The sequence below is a fragment of the Hemibagrus wyckioides genome, linkage group LG23 (genome assembly GCF_019097595.1).
Source record: "Hemibagrus wyckioides isolate EC202008001 linkage group LG23, SWU_Hwy_1.0, whole genome shotgun sequence".
Lineage (NCBI taxonomy): Eukaryota > Metazoa > Chordata > Actinopteri > Siluriformes > Bagridae > Hemibagrus > Hemibagrus wyckioides.
This window is the reverse complement of record NC_080732.1, coordinates 6,428,876-6,452,353: the sequence shown is the minus strand read 5'-3', so window position 1 is coordinate 6,452,353 and position 23,478 is coordinate 6,428,876. Positions and strand designations below refer to the sequence as shown.

The 23,478-nt window shown below is 36.0% G+C and overlaps 1 protein-coding gene across 1 annotated transcript in view; it reads right to left on the bottom strand.

Moving 5' to 3' along the window:
- dok6 (docking protein 6) overlaps window positions 1–23,478 on the bottom strand; it is an 87,208-nt gene that overhangs the window by 19,551 nt on the left and 44,179 nt on the right. Inside the window, exons 3-4 of the mRNA XM_058376955.1 lie at window positions 17,306–17,420; window positions 839–958 (exon numbers count right to left, since the gene is read on the bottom strand). Of these exons, the coding sequence (XP_058232938.1) occupies window positions 839–958; window positions 17,306–17,420 (235 nt within the window). The remainder of the gene's footprint in view (window positions 1–838; window positions 959–17,305; window positions 17,421–23,478) is intronic.

Here is a 23,478-nt window from a genome sequence, read left to right as displayed (position 1 = left end):
TTTAGAACACACTCTCTTTCAGAAGTCATTAACTTTTTTCCATGTGCAGGACTAAGACAAGCTGCTGATCTGAACCCAAGTGGACGATACGGCTTCTCTGAAGGGATGTCCAGTAAGTCGTGTGACGGACAGTATACCGAAGTGAATTAACTTGTGGTTTGGATTCTTCGATGAGGATAAAATGTTTTCCCACTCTCTCTCTCTATTCTATCTTTTTCCCACAATTGAGCTGAATTTGTTGGTTCGTAATTAAATCCAAAATCTTTGAATACTTAAAAGCGATCGGACTCTTGGAAGAAATAAGATATATATTATTTTATATACATATTTAAAAAAAAAATAATAATAATAATAATTAAAAAAAACCCTTAAATATAGACATCATTGTAGAGAGCAAAAAAACATTTTAAAAAAATCTGTAATTGTCTTAAAAAAAAAACTATTAACATATATTACCAATTAATATAATTTTTTAAAATATAGAAACATTAACATATTTTTAAACACTTTTTTTAACCTTTTAAATACAGCTTTCCAAAAAATCTTGCCTTTTTTATTATCATTATTATTATTATTATTATTATTATTATTATTATTGTCATTATTCACAATATAACGCTCCTTCACTTCGTGTTCGCTCACGTGTTTCCACGCTCGATATACTGTACAACTTCATTTCAATATCAAAACGCAACCGAACCAAGCAATTTACAACAGCTTATGTTTGACTAACATTTATAATTGGGTCATTTTGACCTGAGCAACTCATAAAGGTCGATGTTGGCACATTTGTTGATCATCAAAGAATTAATTAGTAAGCGCTTAATTAAACACTCACCGTTCTGTTCTCTCTGCACTCCAGCTGCTAATAAATCCGGCTCACCGAGGCTGATGTCATTGATCCGACTGCCCAAACACTCAAAACAAAGCAACTTACACCACTCCTCTGCCTCTAGCTCTGTGTACGACACACAAACACACACACACAGGTCTGTGAGATCAAAATGGAACAAACACACACATAGACAGTGAGAAAATAGAATAGAAAATAAATTTACGGCACTCTCCCAGCGATCAGTTGTGAGAAAAATTCATTTAGATTTGCGGAACAAATATATTCTGAAGTGAACAAATAAAATTAAATGAAACAAATGCATCATCATCATCATCATCATCATCATCACTGTTAGTGTTGTTGTTGGTGTTGGTTTATTGGTGCAGTCAAATTTTTCAATTTGTTCTGGCTATACATATATAAATCTAAAAATAGTTGAAGTCATAAGGGTCTTGTTGCTAGGTAACTGCAAAATATAGCTAGTTAACGATTTAGCTTGCTGGCACATAGTCAGTAGGTCTTTTATAGAAAGAATATAAAAGTGTGAGTGACCGTGAAAGTGAGACAAAAACCTTACGTATACATACATTTTTTAACATACTAATAAATTACTACCCTGCAAACTAAAAAGAACCTGGAATTACACCTGACAACATCCTATATTTAATCTACCGTGGCTTCTGCCATATTAGCAAACATCAACAGTGATTAAAAAACAACAACAACAGATACACAAGGATATAAAAAGACATGTGGAATTCGCTCGTGAACTCGGCTTCTAGTAGCAAATTCATTCGCTCATGCCACATTTCTCATCTTCACAACCGCTCAGTGACTCACTGTTGATACAGGGATAAATGGCAAAATAATGAATTTCTGTCAAACCCCAAACAAAACAAACTAATCACAGTGTTTTCACATTGTTCTGGAAGGTCTCCTTCCCAAACCACTGACCTTTAAGTGTGCCCAAACATACACATACACATACACACACACACACTTTTAAGGTTCACCGAGTGGAAGATTGGATAAACAAACACTTCATCAGCATGATGGAGCTCGGTTGCTTTTCTGCTGCTACGTGGAAGCACTGCACAATTAATCGCGTTAATTAAAACCACATAATTTTTGGGAGGCTGCTGTATTTATTTCAGCACAGCATGATACAGTTCATGCTATTTCTATTGAGATATGAGTGTGTTCTCATTTCTAGGCTTGACCTTATCACCTTCTACATGACCGACTGTCTTGGCAATCATATTATTTTACGATGAAAAACTGTCCTCTGCATTTACATTGAAGCCTCACGCCTTACTTTTCCTAAATGTAAATCTTTAGAAGTGTTTGCTGTTCTGTTTTTTTAAACCCTATTAATACCATTTCTAATTTCTTTTACTGATTAATCCACTGAACACGTCTTCAAATCTGCTAGTACTTTTGCAGAGCAAAGAACGTTATAGATAAAATAACCAATTCCTTCTGCTACGATCTTCAAAGGTCCGGTCTCAGTGAGTCTGTACCTCATATAGGCTCATAGTCTTGGCTATCAGCAGTTGAACGTGATGTGATTTTCTGCTGTTATATCCCACCCACCTTGAGGTTTGTGCGTTCAGAGGTGCTTTTCTGCTCACCACATTTGTACACAGTGATTATTTCGAGTCACTTCTTCAAACCAGTCTGGGAATGTCATTCTCTTATGACCTCTCTCATTCAATAAGGTTTTCCTGCCTGCAAAACTGCACTTCACTGGATGTCTTTTGCTTCTTGTACCATTCTGTAAAAAAAAAAAAAAACCCTCTGGAAACTCTTGTGTGTAAAAATCCCCAGAGATCAGCAATTTCTGAAACGCTCTAACCAGCCGCCTGGCACCGACAACCAGGTCGCTGAGTCACTGAGATCACATTTTTTCCCCCGGTTCTGATACTTCATACGAACATTAACTGAAGCTCTTGACAAGCAGATGCAGATGCAGATGCAGATTTTATACAGTGTGCTCCTGGTGCGTAATTGGCTGATTGGATAATTGCGTGTGTTAATAATAAAGTGCCAGATGCTTATATTCGAGCAGTTTTGTCCTATGTACGTATTTTATCCCTGAGGTGAATTCTTTTTACGACTTTTTTATATTGACACACAAAACAAAATCCCCCTTTTAAAGACGTATTACAATTACCTGTTAGTGCAGAGCTCATAAAGATGTTATCCTCTTTTTTTTTGTTTTGTTTTGTTACCATAATTATTATAGTATATGGCTTCCTTGCAAAAAAAAGCCCAACATTTTTATGAGCCCTGCGTCAATTGCAATTCATCCTTACGAGCATGGATATTAGTGGGTACATCTGTTCTGTCTCAGCGATGCCAATTTCTGCTGCTGTTAACAGTCTGAGACACCGATGCTGTAAGTAAGATGCTGTACAGTTCGAACAAGGGAGCACAAACTCGGGAAAGCTGTGCTAATATTTAGTATAGATTTAAGTGTACACAACCTCACAGATTGCACAAGGACAGATCTCCTCCTCACTGCAGGGTATCCACCACAGGAGAGTCTGCAGAAGGGTTAGTTTTGTCATCAGGGATTCCTTCCATCCTGCCCACTCACCGTTCACACTCATGAAGTCTGGTAAATGGTACCGGAGCATCACAGCCAGAACATCCAGACTCCGTGACAGCTTATACCCGCAGGCTGTCAGATTCATAAACAACAGCCACCCTCTACCACTTCCACCTCCGTATTACCCTTCCTTCCAAACACTGACACACAATAGTATAAATGCTGCAGTGTGCACTTTACAGGACATTAATTCTCCTCATATGACCAAGAATACATTTACTGCATTCCCACCCCACCACTGCTAATGTCTCAAACACAGATTTCATCTTTCATATTGCTGTTTTGCAACAATATCTGGGATAATGTCACACAAATACCTTACACAAGTCTATACAGGCTCTGTGTAGGATTATACTAAATATTCCCACATCATTTACATTCATTTCACATGAATCATTTTTGTATATGATTATTTTGCTTTTATCTGAAATCTCCTACAGCTCCTGTGACAAAAATAATGTTTTGTCTACATTTGGTTATGACCTAAACGTTTCAATAACATTGTTATATGTGTTATGTATTGACAGGTTTTTTTTTTTTCTACATGTTTTCTACATGGTTTGTATTGAGAGGATTATTCTGGGTGTTGTTTTGTATTAGCTGTTTTGTCTACATGGTTTGTACTGAGAGATTTTGTTTAAATGTTGTAAATTATTAGGTGTTTTGTCTACATGTAAAATATTAGGTGTTTTGTCTACATGTTGTAAAGTATTAGGTGTTTTGTCTACATGTTAAAATGTATTAGATGTTTTGTCTAAATGTTTTAAGTTATTAGGTGTTTTGTCTAAATGTTGTAAAGTATTATTGGTTTTGTCTACATGTTAAAATGTATTAGATGTTTTGTCTACATGTTAAAATGTATTAGGTGTTTTGTCTACATGTTAAAATGTATTAGGTGTTTTGTCTACATGTTGTAAAGTATTAGATGTTTTTGTCTACATGTTGTAAAGTATTAGGTGTTTTGTCTACATGTTAAAATGTATTAGGTGTTTTGTCTACATGTTAAAATGTATTAGGTGTTTTGTCTACATGTTGTAAAGTATTAGATGTTTTTGTCTACATGTTGTAAAGTATTAGGTGTTTTGTCTACATGTTAAAATGTATTAGGTGTTTTGTCTACATGTTGTAAAGTATTAGATGTTTTTGTCTACATGTTGTAAAGTATTAGGTGTTTTGTCTACATGTTAAAATGTATTAGATGTTTTTGTCTACATGTTGTAAAGTATTAGATGTTTTGTCTAAACGTTGTAAAGTATTAGGTGTTTTGTCTACATGTTGTAAAGTATTAGGTGTTTTGTCTACATGTAAAGTATTAGGTGTTTTGTCTACATGTAAAGTATTAGGTGTTTTGTCTACATGTAAAGTATTAGGTGTTTTGTCTACATGTTGTAAAGTATTAGGTGTTTTGTCTACATGTTGTAAAGTATTAGGTGTTTTGTCTACATGTAAAGTATTAGGTGTTTTGTCTACATGTTGTAAAGTATTAGGTGTTTTGTCTACATGTAAAGTATTAGGTGTTTTGTCTACATGTTGTAAAGTATTAGGTGTTTTGTCTACATATAAAGTATTAGGTGTTTTGTCTACATGTTGTAAAGTATTAGGTGTTTTGTCTACATGTTGTAAAGTATTAGGTGTTTTGTCTACATGTTGTAAAGTATTAGGTGTTTTGTCTACATGTAAAATATTAGGTGTTTTGTCTACATGTTGTAAAGTATTAGGTGTTTTGTCTACATGTTGTAAAGTATTAGGTGTTTTGTCTACATGTTGTAAAGTATTAGGTGTTTTGTCTACATATAAAGTATTAGGTGTTTTGTCTACATGTTGTAAAGTATTAGGTGTTTTGTCTACATGTAAAGTATTAGGTGTTTTGTCTACATGTTGTAAAGTATTAGGTGTTTTGTCTACATGTTGTAAAGTATTAGGTGTTTTGTCTACATGTTGTAAAGTATTAGGTGTTTTGTCTACATGTAAAGTATTAGGGGTTTTGTCTACATGTAAAATATTAGGTGTTTTGTCTACATGTTGTAAAGTATTAGGGGTTTTGTCTACATGTAAAATATTAGGTGTTTTGTCTACATGTTGTAAAGTATTAGGGGTTTTGTCTACATGTAAAGTATTAGGTGTTTTGTCTACATGTAAAGTATTGGATGTTTTGTCTACATGTTGTAAAGTATTAGGGGTTTTGTCTACATGTAAAGTATTAGGTGTTTTGTCTACATGTAAAGTATTGGATGTTTTGTCTACATGTTGTAAAGTATTAGGTGTTTTGTTTACATGTTCAAATGTATTAGGTGTTTTGTCTACATGTTATGTATTGGGAGATTTTGTTTACATGTTGTAACAATGTTTCTGATACTTATTGGTACTTATTAGCAGGTTTTGTCTACAAGTTTTATATTGGGAGGATTTGTCTATATGTTGCTTTGTATTCAGAGGTTTTGTCTACATGTGGTTTTGTATTGAGAGGCTTTGTTTACATGTTTTGTAGTGTGAGGTTTTGTTTACATGTTTTGTCTAAATGATTTGTACTGGGAGGTCTTGTCTATGTGTTGCTTTATTTTGTTCGGTTGTGTCTATATGTTATGTACTGGGAGGTTTTGTCTAAATGATTTGTACTTGGAGGTTTTGTCTAAATGATTTGTACTTGGAGGTTTTATCTAAATGATTTGTACTTGGAGGTTTTGTCTAAATGATTTGTACTTGGAGGTTTTATCTAAATGATTTGTACTTGGAGGTTTTATCTAAATGATTTGTACTTGGAGGTTTTGTCTAAATGATTTGTACTTGGAGGTTTTATCTAAATGATTTGTACTTGGAGGTTTTGTCTAAATGATTTGTACTTGGAGGTTTTATCTAAATGATTTGTACTTGGAGGTTTTGTCTAAATGATTTGTACTGAGAGGTTTTGTATAAATGATTTGTACTTGGAGGTTTTGTCTAAATGATTTGTACTTGGAGGTTTTGTCTAAATGATTTGTACTTGGAGGTTTTGTCTAAATGATTTGTACTTGGAGGTTTTGTCTAAATGATTTGTACTTGGAGGTTTTGTCTAAATGATTTGTACTTGGAGGTTTTGTCTAAATAATTTGTACTTGGAGGTTTTATCTAAATGATTTGTACTAGGAGGTTTTGTATAAATGATTTGTACTTGGAGGTTTTATCTAAATGATTTGTACTGAGAGGTTTTGTATAAATGATTTGTACTTGGAGGTTTTGTCTAAATGATTTGTACTGAGAGGTTTTGTAGAAATGATTTGTACTAGGAGGTTTTGTCTAAATGATTTGTACTGAGAGGTTTTGTAGAAATGATTTGTACTAGGAGGTTTTGTCTAAATGATTTGTACTAGGAGGTTTTGTCTAAATGATTTGTACTTGGAGGTTTTATCTAAATGATTTGTACTTGGAGGTTTTGTCTAAATGATTTGTACTTGGAGGTTTTATCTAAATGATTTGTACTTGGAGGTTTTGTCTAAATGATTTGTACTTGGAGGTTTTGTCTAAATAATTTGTACTTGGAGGTTTTATCTAAATGATTTGTACTAGGAGGTTTTGTCTAAATGATTTGTACTGAGAGGTTTTGTATAAATGATTTGTACTTGGAGGTTTTGTCTAAATGATTTGTACTTGGAGGTCACTGCAACTGGATCTGTGGTCTTTAAGTATTACCAGCACTGATCAGTGAAAGATGTCCAATAAATAATAATAATAAAAACAGAAAAAAAAAATTAATTTATACTGTGTCCCACTAATTAGGACACTAATTAAGCTTGAAAACTTTCACATACAAAAGTCTGCAGAAAACACTTGTCACGACGAAGATTTCAAAAATAAGTGGAATAATTACTTCGTTTAATTTGTGATGGCTGCGTAGAAAAAAATGCTTCCACTATTAATTGGGAGATATTCAAGACTTGTGCTAGTAACAGTGAAAAGTCATCAGAGCCAAATGTGCAGTCATCTGAGTCTCATTACACACATCATTTTTTCAGGGAAAATCACAACCCAGGATATGTCACTGATATGGCTCCGAGCCACAAGAGCTACTTTAACATCATGTGCTATGGTGTTGTTGTTTCTGTTGTGGTCTTGTGATTACCCCGTCCTCTCATTGCCTACTTTCCCTATTTATAATATAATTACATTTTTTGGACATAAAACGATGATTAACTTTAACATAGCATTCAAATCATTACAAAAGACAACAAAGCTTTAAAATTTCATGAGGTTAGTGTTAAAAAAGCAATGACTGACCTACAGAATGTCCTTAACCTTGTAAGGTCACTCTTGCTAAATGAAAATAGTAGGTGCAGTTTTTACAAAAATATTTACTGCATTTTGTTTTTGAATGGTTCCCCTGGTGAAGAGTATACAACTACATAGTATAAAACTAAGTCTAATCAACAGGGAAGACAATGTAGGGCAGAAAATAACACACACACACACACACAGAGCATTTGTACATGAGGAGGAGGATAGAGAGGAAAAGTGCTTGGAGAGAAGATGAATAACCTCCCAAGTGTACTTCAGGTTGTGTGTGTGTGTGTGTGTGTATGTGAATGTTGGAAAAGCAGAAGTGTTAGAACCAGTGCTGACCCACAGCCCAAGACAGGGTGAGAAAGAAGACAATGAATAAAAAAGGATGTATAATTATCCCTTTCATTCACAGTGTTCACACTCACACACCATTCATTTAACAGATAATAAGAAATAATAAAAGACATAAATCACCTCCAAACCAGTTCAATGTCAAATATAGTACACCATTATCCTGATGGTTTGTTTCTCCTCCCAGTTTAACATGACAGACAATGACAGATGCAGCGCACATCTGGTTAAACTTTTTACACTTCTAGAAGGTCTAAAGTTTAACTGAGTAGAAATGTAAAGTATATTGCCAGAAGTTTTTGGACAACCCTCCAAATCATTGAATTAAAGCGTTCCAATCACTTCCAACACCACAGTGGTATAAAATCATCAGCATACCAAGGCATTTTGGACAATTTCATGCTCCCAACTTTGTGGGAACAGTTTGGGGATGTTCCGACATGACTGCACACCAGTACACAAAGCAAGGTCTATAAAGACATGGATGACCTCAACCCGACAGAACACCTTTGGGATGAATTAGAGCGGAGACTGCGAGCCAGGCCTTCTCGTCCAAACATCATTGCCTGACCTCACAAATGCATTCTAGAGAAATGGTCAAAAATTCTCATGAACACACTCCTAAACCTTGTGGAAAGCCTTCCCAGAAGAGTTGAAGCAGATTAAGAATGGGAAGTTCATGTGCATGTAAAGGCAGACGTCCCAAAACATTTGGCAATATAGTGTTTGTAACTGCTCTAATTGTAATTATTAGCAAATTACTATACAACTACACTATATAGAATGTTAGAGAAACGTAGTATATAATGATATAGTGTATCTATACAGTGATATAGTGTAACTATAAATAATAGTAATTAAACAAAAATAATTTACACACACAGCTCACACACATTTTCTATATTTTTGGGCATCTACAGAATAATTGTTTTTTTTTGTAATACTTTTGCAATAAGTTTTAGTGAATAAAAAATAAATAAATAAATAATAATAATAATAATTATTATTATTATTATTATATATTTTACATAATGAATGTATTTTTCAACAGTAAACCTTTTACTTTTAGTAAACTTTGGTTATATGCCACAATTTCTATTTTTATATATTTTTTCCCTCCATTTTTAAAGTTCATCATTAAATATAAAGCAGCTTGACATCAACCACTGCAGCAAATGTAATTCTTTTTAGTTTGCTGCACAGGTTGTGTTTACTTCTTTTCACTTCAAAAATCAATAAAATCTGACATGGTCATAGGTGCACAAACTTCTGAATGCAACTTTAGAGTACAGTATTGATTTTTTTTTTTTTAATAGTACATTTCTGAAACATGACACGCATCTTAGCATGGACAGAATAATAAAATCCCTTTCTCCAGGAAGAGTGTCTTCACTTTTTCCCCCCAGGAAGACCTCAGAAAACAGCAGTCCTGCTACTACTTTGTAAATGGGACAGACTTTATCCCAGGAGCAAAAACGCTGCCCAAAAACGCTGCCTAGGAACAGAGCACCTGAGAGGGAATGAAGTGTTGTAACTTTACTGTATATGATAAAGACCTACTTTCCTTTTTAATTGTATATAATAACAAGCTTCATTTATGACGCGTGCATATTTACTCGTTCATGTCCTTCATGGTGCTGTGGTTATTAGAGTCCCCCTCTCCCGTTACAGAGAGGACTCAAACAGCAGGGACGGGTATCTGTGATATCTGTGATAACCGGATTGGCTGTGACAGTACAGAACACTTGGAAGGTGATAACGATTTCTCAGCAGGAGTTTCACTCGTCTCAGCATCACACGCTCACAATAACCGACCTCAGCATTTCGCTGACCCTCCACACACACACACACACACACAGACACACACACACACATTTCAGTCAGAGCTCAATGACAAAGACTCTGTTTACTCGGAAGCATGTCGCACTCAGATACTTGAATATAAATTTCTCCCTCACTTGTGCAATTTCCCGTCTCAATAATTTCACTATATTGACATTTTGTTTACGCAGAGACTTGCATGCTTGATGAGTAGCAAACTGGAAAATTCAATTAAATACTATTTGGATCTGAAGTGATTTCAGTTTACCTTATACAACACTTCGGGGCTTGTTGTTAGAGGAAAATAACCAGTGGTGTTATAGGCTGGTGTGATACGATCCGAAACAAAGCTAAATTGTCTTTCTCTGTCGAGCTATACGTGAGTTCACAGTGTGACCACTTTTTTCTTTCGGGACCTGTCTGATCCATCCAGATGTTCTACCCCTGGTTGGAGTCTCGTTACTTGGTGGTGCTCACTGCTGCTGGGGATAGATCTGCATGGACAGCCAGTGACCCAGGGGACCGCTGTGGATAGAACCACTTGAAGACTATCACACCGTCTTTGAACTGCCGTTGCCTCAGCCAGCTTTCGGCAGGAAGGAATTAGTGCTGAGTCTATAATGAACTCCACTGAAATATTAGTTCCTCAAGAGCTCTTGGTTGCTGTTAAAGAAAGGACATTGTCAACATTTACATTATTTACTGTCCAGTGTCATCCAAATGAGGATGAGGCTTCCCTTCTGAGCCTTGTCCCTCTCAAGGTTTCTTCCTCATATCATCTCAGGGAGTTTTTCCTCGCCACCGTCGCCTCAGGCTTGCTCATTAGGGATACATGTTAGGGATGAATAATAACTTAATTCTGAGCTTTCCTTTTAACTTTCTATGTTTCTATACTTCTGTAAAGCTGCTTTGAGACAATGTCCATTATTAAAAGCTGCTATACAATTAAATTGAATTGAATTGAAATGAAGTAAATTATAATTTACTTCATTTCAATTCAATTAAGAAAATAAAACACATGTTGTTACAGGAAAATACTACATTTTGTGGTGGTAACAATTATTGTTACCACCACAAAATGTAGTATTTTCCTGTAACAACATGTGTTTTATTTTCTTATCCCACAGAGCTATGCCAACAATGACATGACACAACAATTTGTGACATTCAAGAATGAATGTCACAAATTTTTATCCATTTATAGTTACCTTCTGGACCGGCTATGAACGTCAGAAATATATGGTCGTTCTCAGCATCTTTGCAATTAGACAAAACTATTTGTCATGTCCCAAAGTCTTTCCTGTGCCAGAAAATCCTTCTGTAAGAAAACCCTGACGTTCTATGAATGCTAAATAAACCACTTTTCATATCAGAAATTGCTTATGTTTTTAATCTGTTTACTGTAGCGTTAATACGCTGTTACCGTAGAAACGAAAAGGTATTAGTAACAGCGCATTAATATAAACCTGTGATTTGGATTAGAGCCAAAGCTACTGTCTGATCTGCTGTTATAATCATTTACTCACCATCATCTGACCGGTCAGAATTAAAAATTCAGCGGTACAGACAGACACAACTGCAATGTTTTAGTCAACACGCTAGGGCAAGGCTGCGTGACAGAACTCCTGAAAGATGCTACTATTTAAAAACACCGGATTATGTTTTTATTCGAATTTTCAGAGCTCATATACAAACTCACACTGACTGACAAATGGAAGGTGGATAAGGGTGTGTTAAGGGTGCATTACAACAGGATTGCATCACAGTGATGCCTTTTGTGTTTTGTTTTCGACTTTCTCATTCATTGCCAAAAAATCTGCCCTCGGAATGCATGCCGAATTCCCCGGAGTACGGACCTCAGTGCTTCACCATCACCTTCAACAACAACACTTTATTTTTATATACAATTCTCAGTCAATTTTTATGTTATATTAAGCCTTACACCTTGCTTGTGCTTGTGTTCTGCCCTGCATTTGCTCCCAGGTGTTATTCTGTCCTTGTGTTGCCTTGTATTATCATTTCTAGTGCTTGTTTTTATATATTAATCAATGCACTCGTTTCTCTGTTTAAGCATTCATCCTTGACCTCCTGTTAGTCATATTTTGCTATATGTCTGTGTCCAGTCAGTCCCTAAAGGATTCAATGCAGTTTTTGTTGCGATTGTTGTGGCCAAAAATGTTGTCTAAAGTTGCGATGCACTACTAGCAATGATGATACATATATATGGGTTTTGGGTGAATGCATGTTGTGGTGAGGTTTCACATTGTGTCTTGGGACAAAACTGCGGAAAATATGCAGTAATTTTTTTTGAAAAAATTACCCCTAAATATCACAGTGATCACAAAAATTCTGGAGGAACCAGATCCAAACTTCTACTTATGCCATCTTATGCCTTACTTATGCCAGTCTAATTTGCCATCTCTTATGTCAGAGGTAATAAACCAGTGGACTGTGGTTTGGAACATGGGTCCAGTGGACCAAAATAACTGGTTGTAGATCTAAACATGACCCAGTTCAGCTTCTGTAGCAGATACTTTGTTATGGCTTATCCAATCACATGCACTCATGTACATTTTTTTTTTAATTTACGTGAAATCAGCTCGTCAGATAAGAGATTAGCTCTACGAGCTTTCATAAAAGCACATAAACATAAAAGCAAACTGAAAACATTGACAAAATATAATTTAGGAAATGTTTGAATTTTTTTCAGCCCACGTCAAACACTAAAAAAGCCAAAGCATGTTCGAGTGCTAGTGGTATCACAGCCACCCCTGAGCGGGAGGGTCGCAATACTATCTCTCTCCTGTCAATCACAGTGCCTCTAGCCAATCACAGGCTTCTGTGAGCTCATGTATGTGGAAGAGGATAGACTGCAAGTTCCTCCAGGTGTAATAGAGTCCACTGCCTTGTGACACAGTAGTAGTTTACTGGCTTTTATATTTAATATATACTGTATGAAAAATATACCAAGTAATTAAATGTCATGGAAGATGTTTCTTTAGTAAATAAAGTTAAATGGGTGTTTTATATAGCTAGGAAAAAACACAGTGTTTTATATAGCTAGGAAAAAAACTGATAAAGATTTATAAAAATAATAAAAGCCCCAGAAAATCTCCAGTGGGCAAATTGCCCTTAATTATTAATTTTATTTTCATTAATAGCCCTTAATAAAAAAAATTCTTCTGACCCTGATTCACCCCGTAGTTCTGGTTAATGTTGACCTAAAATTTTATTTTATTTTATTTTATTTTATTTTATTTTATTTTATTTTATTTTATTTTATTTTATTTTATTTTATTTTGTTTTATTTTGTTTTGTTTTGTTTTGTTTTGTGTGTGTTTTTCCCTTCAGTTCGCTCCTGCACTTGCACTCCAGTTCTGTTGTGCATAACTGACGTGTTTTCTACATTTTGTCTCATCATCCTTTCTTAATCAATCTTCTTGCTCCAGTGTCCATCATAGTCAGTCTCTGCTCTGGTGTCAACCTCATTAAAACAGATGACAGACAAATGGATGGATGGAAGGATAGATGGATGCATGGATGGATGGATGGATGGACGGATACCCATTTTCGAGGAAGCAAAAAACGATTCCAGTCTCATATTTTGTCAGATGTGAATATATTTTAACAAGTGTTAAAAAAAAAGAAAAAAAAGAGGGGAAAAAAGATCCATTTATTTTACCAGCTCCAAGAGACACTACAGTTCCAGGTGCTTGGTAGGCTACGTGTGTAACATTCGATTCTTGTGACGCACAAACCGTAATCGTATGTTTGTAATAAATACAAATATGACAAATTTTGCAGTTGTATGAGGAACAATGAAACGGCTCTGGTCGCTTCAAGCGGTTTACCGTACAACCCACATGAGATCTAGAGGGAACTTTTATGGGCTGATATTGTATTGATGTTGAATAGAACAGTGCAGGAATGCAGTGCAGACCCATGAGTAACAATCAGACAGAGATTAGAGTTGTAAACACAATAAGCGTAATCAGATCAAATGAACGTAATAAATACTAATAGTTTTTACAACCGCATGCAAATTACTGAAAGATGAGCTGTAACTGCACGGCTCCGGGTAATTAAAATTCTTATCTGATATCGAATGAATTGTACGATGAACATTTCGGAATTGGATCTACAAATGCGTTCATCTTGTAAAGCCTAATAGCAGAAGGGAGGAAGGGAGGAAGGGCTTCCTAAAGGACTGCTCATTACAGCAGGTATTAAAATGACACGGAGTTACTTACGGTAGGCTTAAATCAATGCTTTCATTTGACTTTGTTTGCTCTTGTATATACACCGGTTTATTAGCTCTAGTGAGGTCTAATGAGTAATAAACTGGCGAGTCCGTGTACTGTGAGTACCGAGCCCTGCCTTTTGTATTCTTCACTATGTGCTTTTTTTTATTGTCTTCAATTAGCCTTGAGTTAAGCTTGAATGAATCGGATCTCGCTATGCAGCACTTCTTTTTTTTTAACCTTTAAAACTCGTAGGATCTGTCAGCGGATCCAGACGTTCATTCCTCACTCTCTTAACTGCATCCCTTTTCCATTTGTTTCACTGCAGGTCCATGAATAATTCATATTCATTACGGAATAATATGCTTTAAGATGAATAACCGCGCACTAAACTGTGACATTAAGGTGGTCATTTGCTTATTAATCAATTAATAAAGTTGATCATTCGGACTTTGCTGAAAAGAAAGTATTCCTTTCGTTTGTTTTTTTTTTGTTTTTTTTGCAGAGCCAGAACTCAGTTTGGATTTTGATAAAGAATCAGATGTTGCGTTTTGGTGAAAATGAATTTTATTTAATAAACAGCTAGGCTTAGTCAGCATCGCTAGTTTGTTGTTTTTTTAAGGAGCATGGAAAATTCTTTTGCCGAAGCAAAATGGTAATAATAAGCCTCTTGTTAGTCATATCTACTATATGTCTGTGTCCCTATGTCAGTCCCTCTAGGATTTCATGAAGCCTTTTGTGATTGTTGCGGCCAAAAATGTTTGATTTTGAAAGCTAGCAGTGAAGACGCACATGGGTTTTGGCTGAATGCACGTTTTGATGATGTCACATGATGTATAATGGTTCAAAACTGGGGAAAATATGCAGTATTTAAACAATTAGCATTCATTTCCGCGATCCCAAAAATCTGGGGGAACCAGAATTCTACTTATGCTATGGTCCTAGTTCAGACACGATCTCTGTGTTGTGTTTTGTTGAAAATGAATTATATTTAATAAACTGTAAAGCTTAGTCAGCATCGCTAGTTTGTTGCTTGAGGAGCATGGAAAATTCTTCCCAAAGCAAAAGAGTAATAATAAGCAGTTTGTGAGACTTCACTGGATTAAAGTTTATCTAGTTCAGTAGTTCTTAAAGTGGGCTCAAGTGGGTTCAAGGGATCTGTCTAGCACATCCGTGGTTAGTGGTTGAAAACATGACTCATGCATTTAAACACAAGTTTATATAAACTATAAGTTTATACAGGATTATTGGAAACTGCAGCCACCTGAGACATGGGCTGTTCTCACTGCTACCATCAGGCAGGCAGTATTTCAGCGTCATATCCTGCTCAGATCGTCTCACAGGCCATCAGACTGTTAAACTCTAACTAATCACACCTACGCAAGGATAACCCACGGTCTGTCCTATGCACTGCACTTTATCATCATCACTGACTGATATCAGTCTCTGACTCTTTTTCTTGCATTCCATATTATTTTAATAATAATAGGAGGAAGAACTTAGGATAAGAAGCCTTTATTATCGCCACACATACATTGCAGCATAGTGGAATTCTTTTCTTCATGTATCCCAGCTAAGGAAGTTAGAACATAGGGGCAGTTATGCTGCAGCATCCCTGGAGCAGGGAGGGTTAAGGACCATGCTCAATTGCCCAACAGTGGAGTTTGGTGATGCTGGGGCTTGATCAACAACCTAGAACCGTAACCACTCAAACCACCACTGTATATAAATAAATACGTTCAATATCTCCCAATATGCCACTTTATGACTGCACTCCTTTCTGATTTACAAGAATTTCAACATATATAGATGCACTCATTATGCACAAATTTATAATAACTTGAAAGTTATTGTACTTATTTATCTGACCTGAACCGGTTTAACTCAAACCTTAATTACTCAACTTAGATCTAATGAGGTCTCTTGATGGAAATTTCAGGAGTAAACGGCTCTATGCTTCTCAAAATAGACCAAATATTACTGTACCCTCTTAAATGTCCTTGAAAAATATTTTATAGTTTAGGAGTTTATGGCTATGTACAGTTTGACGATCTGTGGTTTAAATGAAGTGGCTTAAGTTTGCCTTGCACCTCTGGGGGTTCTGCCCTGTATATGCACCTTTTGCATGTTCCCCCTGTGCTTTGGGGGTTTCCTGTGGGTACTCTGGTTTCCTCCCTCAGACCAAAGACATGCATTATAGATTGACCGGCATCTCTAAATTGTCGTGAGTGAACAGGTGTGTGTGTGTGTGTGTGAGAGAGATAGAGAGATTGTGTCCTGTGGTGAGTTTGGACCCCATCTAGGGTGGCCCCTACATTGCACACTGAACCCCCTGAGACGGACTCTAAGCTCCCCGTGACCCTGTGCTACAGAAAATGGATGGATTATATAAAGTTGCATAAACAAACTGTGGTCTAGAACACGGGTCCAGTGGACCAAAATAACTGGTTGCAGAGGGTTAGGGTTAAGCATGAGCCAGTATAGCTTGTGTAGGAGATACTAGGGCCTCCAAGTCCAGAAGAGAACAACTGGCTATGCTCTATGCTGTTATGTTCTATGTATACTCTCTTCTCCCTATCAGTCATAAAACCTTTAACCCATCACAGGCATTTCTGAGATATATGTGAAAGACAGAAGAGAGTTCTGTCCTGCTGTTACACTGCCCTGTGCAGCAGCAGGAGCAACAGACTGGATTTATAAGTCTCAGAGGAATCTGTGTGTTAGTGTCGTACCGTGAGAGCTGGCCGGTGGGAGGGACTTGGCAGATGACCAAATTGGGGAGGAAGTAGAGATGGGAAGTGAAAGAAAGAGCTGAACTTGCCGTAAAACAAAATTGAAGGAGGTAAATCCAAATTTTTATTGCCACTGGAAGTGGATCAATTTTTTTTCACTCCAGTCTGATTTTATTCATGTTTGGCGTGACAGCTGCTTTAGTCTTTTACTGCATCAAGTAGTTTTAATGTATCAGGTGCTTCAAATATTATTTTTTCATATTTTAAATACGTTTAATATAGCTCCTGTAGGCTTTTACGCTGACTTATTTAGTAGATAAACTTAATTTGTTTACCTTCTGTGCATTATAATATGCTTTAGTGCCTTAGATGCTCTCTCTCTCTCTCGCTCTCTCTCTCTCTCTCTGCTTAGTATAATGGTAATGTGCAATACTTTTGCGAGGATGGAGAGATCGTTTACCTGAATCGCAGGCAAATGTCTTCGATGTCTCGTCGCTGAAGATAATTGCTACGGCATGTTTCTTTGTCTCCCGAGGCATTCTGGTAATGTTCTTGATGTTGTGCAGCTCAGTTATCTACGCAAGTAAACGACAAAACTCATTACTGAAATGAATAAAAGAAGGAAGAAAAGACAACGACAAAGGGAAGATGTAAACATCATGGTATGTGGAAGGGGGAAGAAAAAGGTTGCACTAGGATTGGAAGGATTGTGCAGCTTGTTCGCTGGAGATACAAGACTGTTAAAATGAGCAGTGTATTATATATCATAACCATAAAACCACTGTGACATGATGGAAAGGAAATATTAAGTAGATGCTTGAATGTAAGGGTGTAGGAAAGTCTGAAGTCACTATGAAAAACTGTGGGTCAAAGCAACATGGTTAAATAAATCTAACATCATTAACACTGGCAAATTACTGTGTTACAGAGGAATAAACCAGGCTGTTATATCAAAATATTTGAATAAAAATAATAATAAATTTTTGGCTGTAATCAGGTAAAAGTGTAAAATGTATGAACGCAAAACACATTCCCAAAGAGCAAATCCAAGATTTGGTGGCCTGAAAAACTAGACAAGGGTCAAGATACACAAGAGTATGCAACAATGATTAGAAATAAGACTCGGATCTTCGATGCAAAAGTTCACAATGAGGATTTATGTGAATTGTTTTAACACAGTGAACAAACAAAAAAGCTGTGAAAATGTTACTACTTCCAAATAATATATAGCAGACCCTTCAGAAGTAGTTTTTCTTTTATTTATTTATTTTAATTGTTTATTTTTTTATTGTTGCAGCCAAAAACACTTTATTTATTTGAGGATTTGTTTGCTTATTTTTCACAAAAAAGTAAGAAAGAAAGAAAAAAAAGAGTGAAAAAAGTCTAAAACTCTAACACGTCCTCTAACTAAACAAGTTTTTTTTGTTATTGTTGCAGCCAAAAATGCTTGATTTTTATTTTCAATTGCAAAACAACTTTTGTGTTTTATATTCTTTTTTTTGCAGAAAACTGAATATTAAAAAAATACAAATATTATATTAATATTAAATATGACGTTTTACAGTATATTATATTAAATATTATGTTATATAAATATTAAATAATATAAGAAATAATAATTAAAAAAATATAAATATATTACATAGAATTGGTGATAAATATTAACTAATATAAAAAAATAATAATAAAAAAAATTATAAATATATTACATTGAATTGGTGATATTCCAAGCACAGGATTCTTCTTTTAACCTCCTACCAGTGAAGCCACATATGTGATTAATTTCTATGATAGCTGTACTCATGTTCGAAGTAAATCATTGGCTGAATGCGTGTTTTGATGATGTCGCACGATGTGTTTTGTCCCAGATCGGCAGAAAATCTGTGTAAATTTCGAAAAACTGCAAGCAGAATAAGAATATGCACCAATCTGGGACTCATCGAGGATTTCGCTAACATTTTTAATTAATGGATTTCGGGGGGGAAAAAAAACAATAAAGTGTAAGTTTATTTATCAATAAATAAAAGTACTAGAATGTTAAAGCTAAGAAACAGCATCGCAATATTCCATTAGCCCGGAAAATCTAAAACGTAAATATTAAAGTAAAGTCGTATTTACGGAAGAGTCGCTTCAAATCTGACAGCTACAGCATGAAAGCGTAAAAATATAATAAATGTTTCTGTTTCATATGCTGTGTCACGACTACCTCAGGGACAGAAAACCCCTATGCACTTTGCTGTGAGTGTGACAAACTTCTCTTAAAAAATAAATAAATAAATAAATAAATAAATGAGATATCTAAAAACAGAAGTTCAGCTGCATTTCCCCCAAACTCTGCTCTACAGAAACATTTTGACAGCAGATGTTGAATTTCCTGCCAACTGGGGACTTTGGGGGTGTAAAATCGTGTGTGTGCTTATATTAGTCACACTCACTGCAGACGGCACGGCTCACACTGGCAAATCAGAAGAAAAATCACAGTTTGGGCATCTATAATATAATACGATATAAAATATTACAATATATACTCTATATGTCATGAAATTTTCATAGTGCAATAACTGTCCAATATTTTATTATAAAAATTCTGCTGTTTTTTATTTTTATTTTTTTAAATTAAATGTTTAAGATAAACTTGAAAACAGGGCAGTTCTGAATAATGGTATGTCTGCTTTATTTCTGACAACAATACTACTTTTTAAATAGAATAAAATCATTTTTAAATCGAATAGAATACATTTAAATAGAAAAGTTCAAAGACTGATCCTGTTTTAAATAAATAAATAAATTGGGGAGGAATGTTTTTTTTTTTTTTTTTTAAAGAAAGGAAAAGAAAAAGAAAAAAAAAGACAGACACAGCATGAGTGTCTAAAATAAGAAAGTCAGACTGCATTATAAAGTGATGCCTCTATATCACACAAGCCCCAATGCCATCACATCGATCACTTTGATAGAGAGCAAAGTGTTTTTATGGCCAGAGGAATAAATGAGTTTCTAAACCTCTTGATTCTTCTTGTAGCATCTGAATGCCAGACCAGAACAGAGGGCAATAACTCAAGCTCAATCAATCACCATGTCCATTTAATTGAAGTCAGGACTGGTTACACCAAGTGAATGTTAATTCAGCTTAATTCAATATGTTGTATACATTTTGTAAACACAATGAACTTTAGCATAGGAAAAAAAAAAAAAGGCTCAAGTTGCAGACTGAGCTCTACATCATTAGACTGTAAGCTGATTGTTATTCTTAATGTAGGTGATTTTTCCAGTAATTGAATGTCTTTAGGGTTAAATTGAACTTATATCATATTTTAAGCCGAATGGAAATGACAGATCTGCAAGCAGGTTCATAACGTGAAAAATGGATGGATGGTAGGGATAGGTGGATAGATGGGTGAATGGATGGATGGAGGTAGGGATGGATGGATGGATCAAAGTAGGGATGGCTGAATGTATGGTTTTGGGTGAGATAGAACATATAAGTGTGAGTGTGAATACACTAGAAATAGACAGATAGATAGATACTTTATTCATCCCAAAGGGAAATTCACAAACAGACATAGATTCTTTTTGGATTGATAGATACAGGGAATGATGGAGGGATGATTGGATATGTAGCTGAATAGAGTAATGGATAGATATATCAAGGTCAGATCATCAGCACAATCAACAAAGTTGCAATTAAATGTGAGATTAAGATGCTGGATGGATGGATAGATGGATGGATGGTGGATGGGTGGGTAGATAGGTGGGTTGGTGGCTATATGGATAGATGGATGAATGAATGAATGAATGAATGGATGGATGGGTAACAGATGGATGGATGAATGAATGGATGGATGGGCGGATGGATGATAGATGGATAGACAGGTGTATGTATGTATGTATAGATGGATGGATGGATAGATGATAGATGAATAGACAGGTGGGTGGATGGATGGATGGATGGAAGGACGGACGGACGGATGAATAATCGATAGACACGTGGGTGGATGTATGTATGTATGTATGGATGAATGGTTGGATGGATGGATGGATAGATGGATAGATGGATGGATGGATGGATAGATGATAGATGAATAGACAGGTGGGTGGATGGATGGATGGATGGATGGATGATCGATAGACAGGTGGGTGGATGTATGTAAGTATGTATGTAGGTATGTATGTATGGATAGATGGATGGATAGATGGATGGACTGACAGGTAGGTGGATGGATGGATGGATGGATGGATGGATGGACGGACGGACGGATGAATAATCGATAGACAGGTGGGTGGATGTATGTATGTATGTATGGATGGATAGATGGATGGATGGATGGAAAGACGGACGGACGGACGGATGAATAATCGATAGACATGTGGGTGTATGTATGTATGTATGGATGGATGGATAGATGATAGATGAATAGACAGGTGGGTGGATGGATGATCGATAGACAGGTGGGTGGATATATGTATGTATGTATGGATAGATGGATGGATGGATAGATGGATAGATGGATGGACTGACAGGTAGGTGGATGGATGGATGGATGAATAGATGGATGAATGGATGGATGGATGGATGGATGGATAGACAGACCTCCCCTATTGTTTCCTCAGTGTGTTTACACTACTCACATATGTAGATACTGTTTTCAAACAGAAAAGTTTGCTGACATTGAGACTTACAGCAGGTGAATTTAAAGAGCAGTCTAGAGAGAATCCATGCAGTAAATAAAGTAAAGAACAAATCACCTCATAAAGCTGCTATGTCTTACATCTGACATGTTCTCTCTGCAGAATGCGTTTCCCCTCACAGCTGCATTCTCAGCAGTGCATAAAGGTATAAAGTGTTTAAACATTTTCGGCTTGGATCTGTGAGTTTGCAAAGTCTTACAGCATCACTGGGCATGTGTTTCCTTGTTTATCCCCTACCACCAGCACCAAAAAAAAAAAATCCATCATGTTTGTAACTTGACATTTTGGTGCACTCTGAGTTTTGCTTGTCGTTAAACCACCTCAGGCAACCGTGTCTGTCTCGTTAGGCATTTTCTCAGTGGGACCTTTCAACATGATCGCTATATTCCCTCAAAGCTCAACTGCGTGAAAAATATCTGAACAAACTTCTGCAGTGACAAATCACCCCTGCAGATGTGGTTTTGCAGTTTAATTATAACTCAAGGAGAAAAATACTGGGCTTTTGTTATCTACATCACTGTTACTAGCAACTGAGGATCTGTCATGGACTTGTAGTCTAATCTCGCTGACACACTGTGAATCCTTCATGGATTTGGACTTCCTTCCTCCTCTGTTGTGTACTGCTGATCCATCATGTTCTATTGATTACATCTGCAATTGCTCTTCTCTCCTTCATTCCCGCGTTCGTCACCTAGTGAATCCCAGCTCACCGGGAAGTGGTTCCTCTTCAAATTTTCATTCTATTGCTAAACTATTCTCTTCTTTTCCTTGTTTTTTCTTCATGAAAGCTTCAAAGCTGCTTGTGGGGGGTTGTACTTGTATATATGGAACATCTTGTGCTTGCTGGTGGTCCAATTATTTTATAATTGGACCACCAACCATAATTTTTGCTCAGTTATTTAATGATATTTATTTTTAGAGATCAATGTCAAAAACAATAGCCACAAAGCTGCCGCTTAAGCTAAAAACGAATCTACTCTTCTACAACTGACTTCCCTTTTTTCCTCCTCCAAGCTAACTTTTTTATTAAGCATCAGACTAGTCAGCCTTTTTCTTTCTTTTTTTTCTGAATATTCTCTTCATTTTCCTCAATAAAAGGGAGGTCATTCCCAGTTATACAGCCTGCAGCTTGATATAATGCCTCCAGGAGGAGCCATTCTAGTACGATGAAAGGAAAAATAAAATGAAATTACAGTGTGGAAATGTCATGTTTATAAGTTACAAACCCACAAGAGAGGCTAGAAAATCTCGCCAGAGTCTTATTCATTTCAACCGGTTCTCTCGAGTGTGAATCATTATTGAATTATCTTTGCAAGTTCTTGTTTTTGACTAACTCTGGATGGATGATGTAACACATTTATCGCCTGCTCTATTTTAGGTGATTTTAAGGCCAAACTTTGTGCACACAGTCTTGATTAAAAAGCTTTTACTGAGCAAAAATTAAAATAGACGTTTCCCCAAAGAATAAAGTGCCCTTTATTCTCCCAGAAAGCACAGTGTTACACAGTGCACAAAGGCTGCACTACAGAGAATGGATTGACATATGGATAAATAGTCAGACACATAAATAAACTGATGGAAGAAAGGAATGTTGCATTACAGACAGAAGATATATGGTTGGATGGACGGATATTGTATAGAGAGATAGACGGAAAACTGAATCGATGAATGGGTACTTAGATAGATAGATGGTTGGATGGCTAGTTGAACAGACAAATGAAGGATAGATAGATGGATGGCCTGGATGAATGAATGGACGAATGAATGGACAATTGAATAGACAGGTGCACCGTGTTAAATTTATAGAAGGACGACTGAATGGATGGATGGATTGACAGACACATTTATAGGTGTATAGATAGATGATGCCTGAACAGACAGATGAAAGGATGAACAGATGGATGGATGGATGGATGGATGGTTGGATGGATGGACGGACAGACAGAT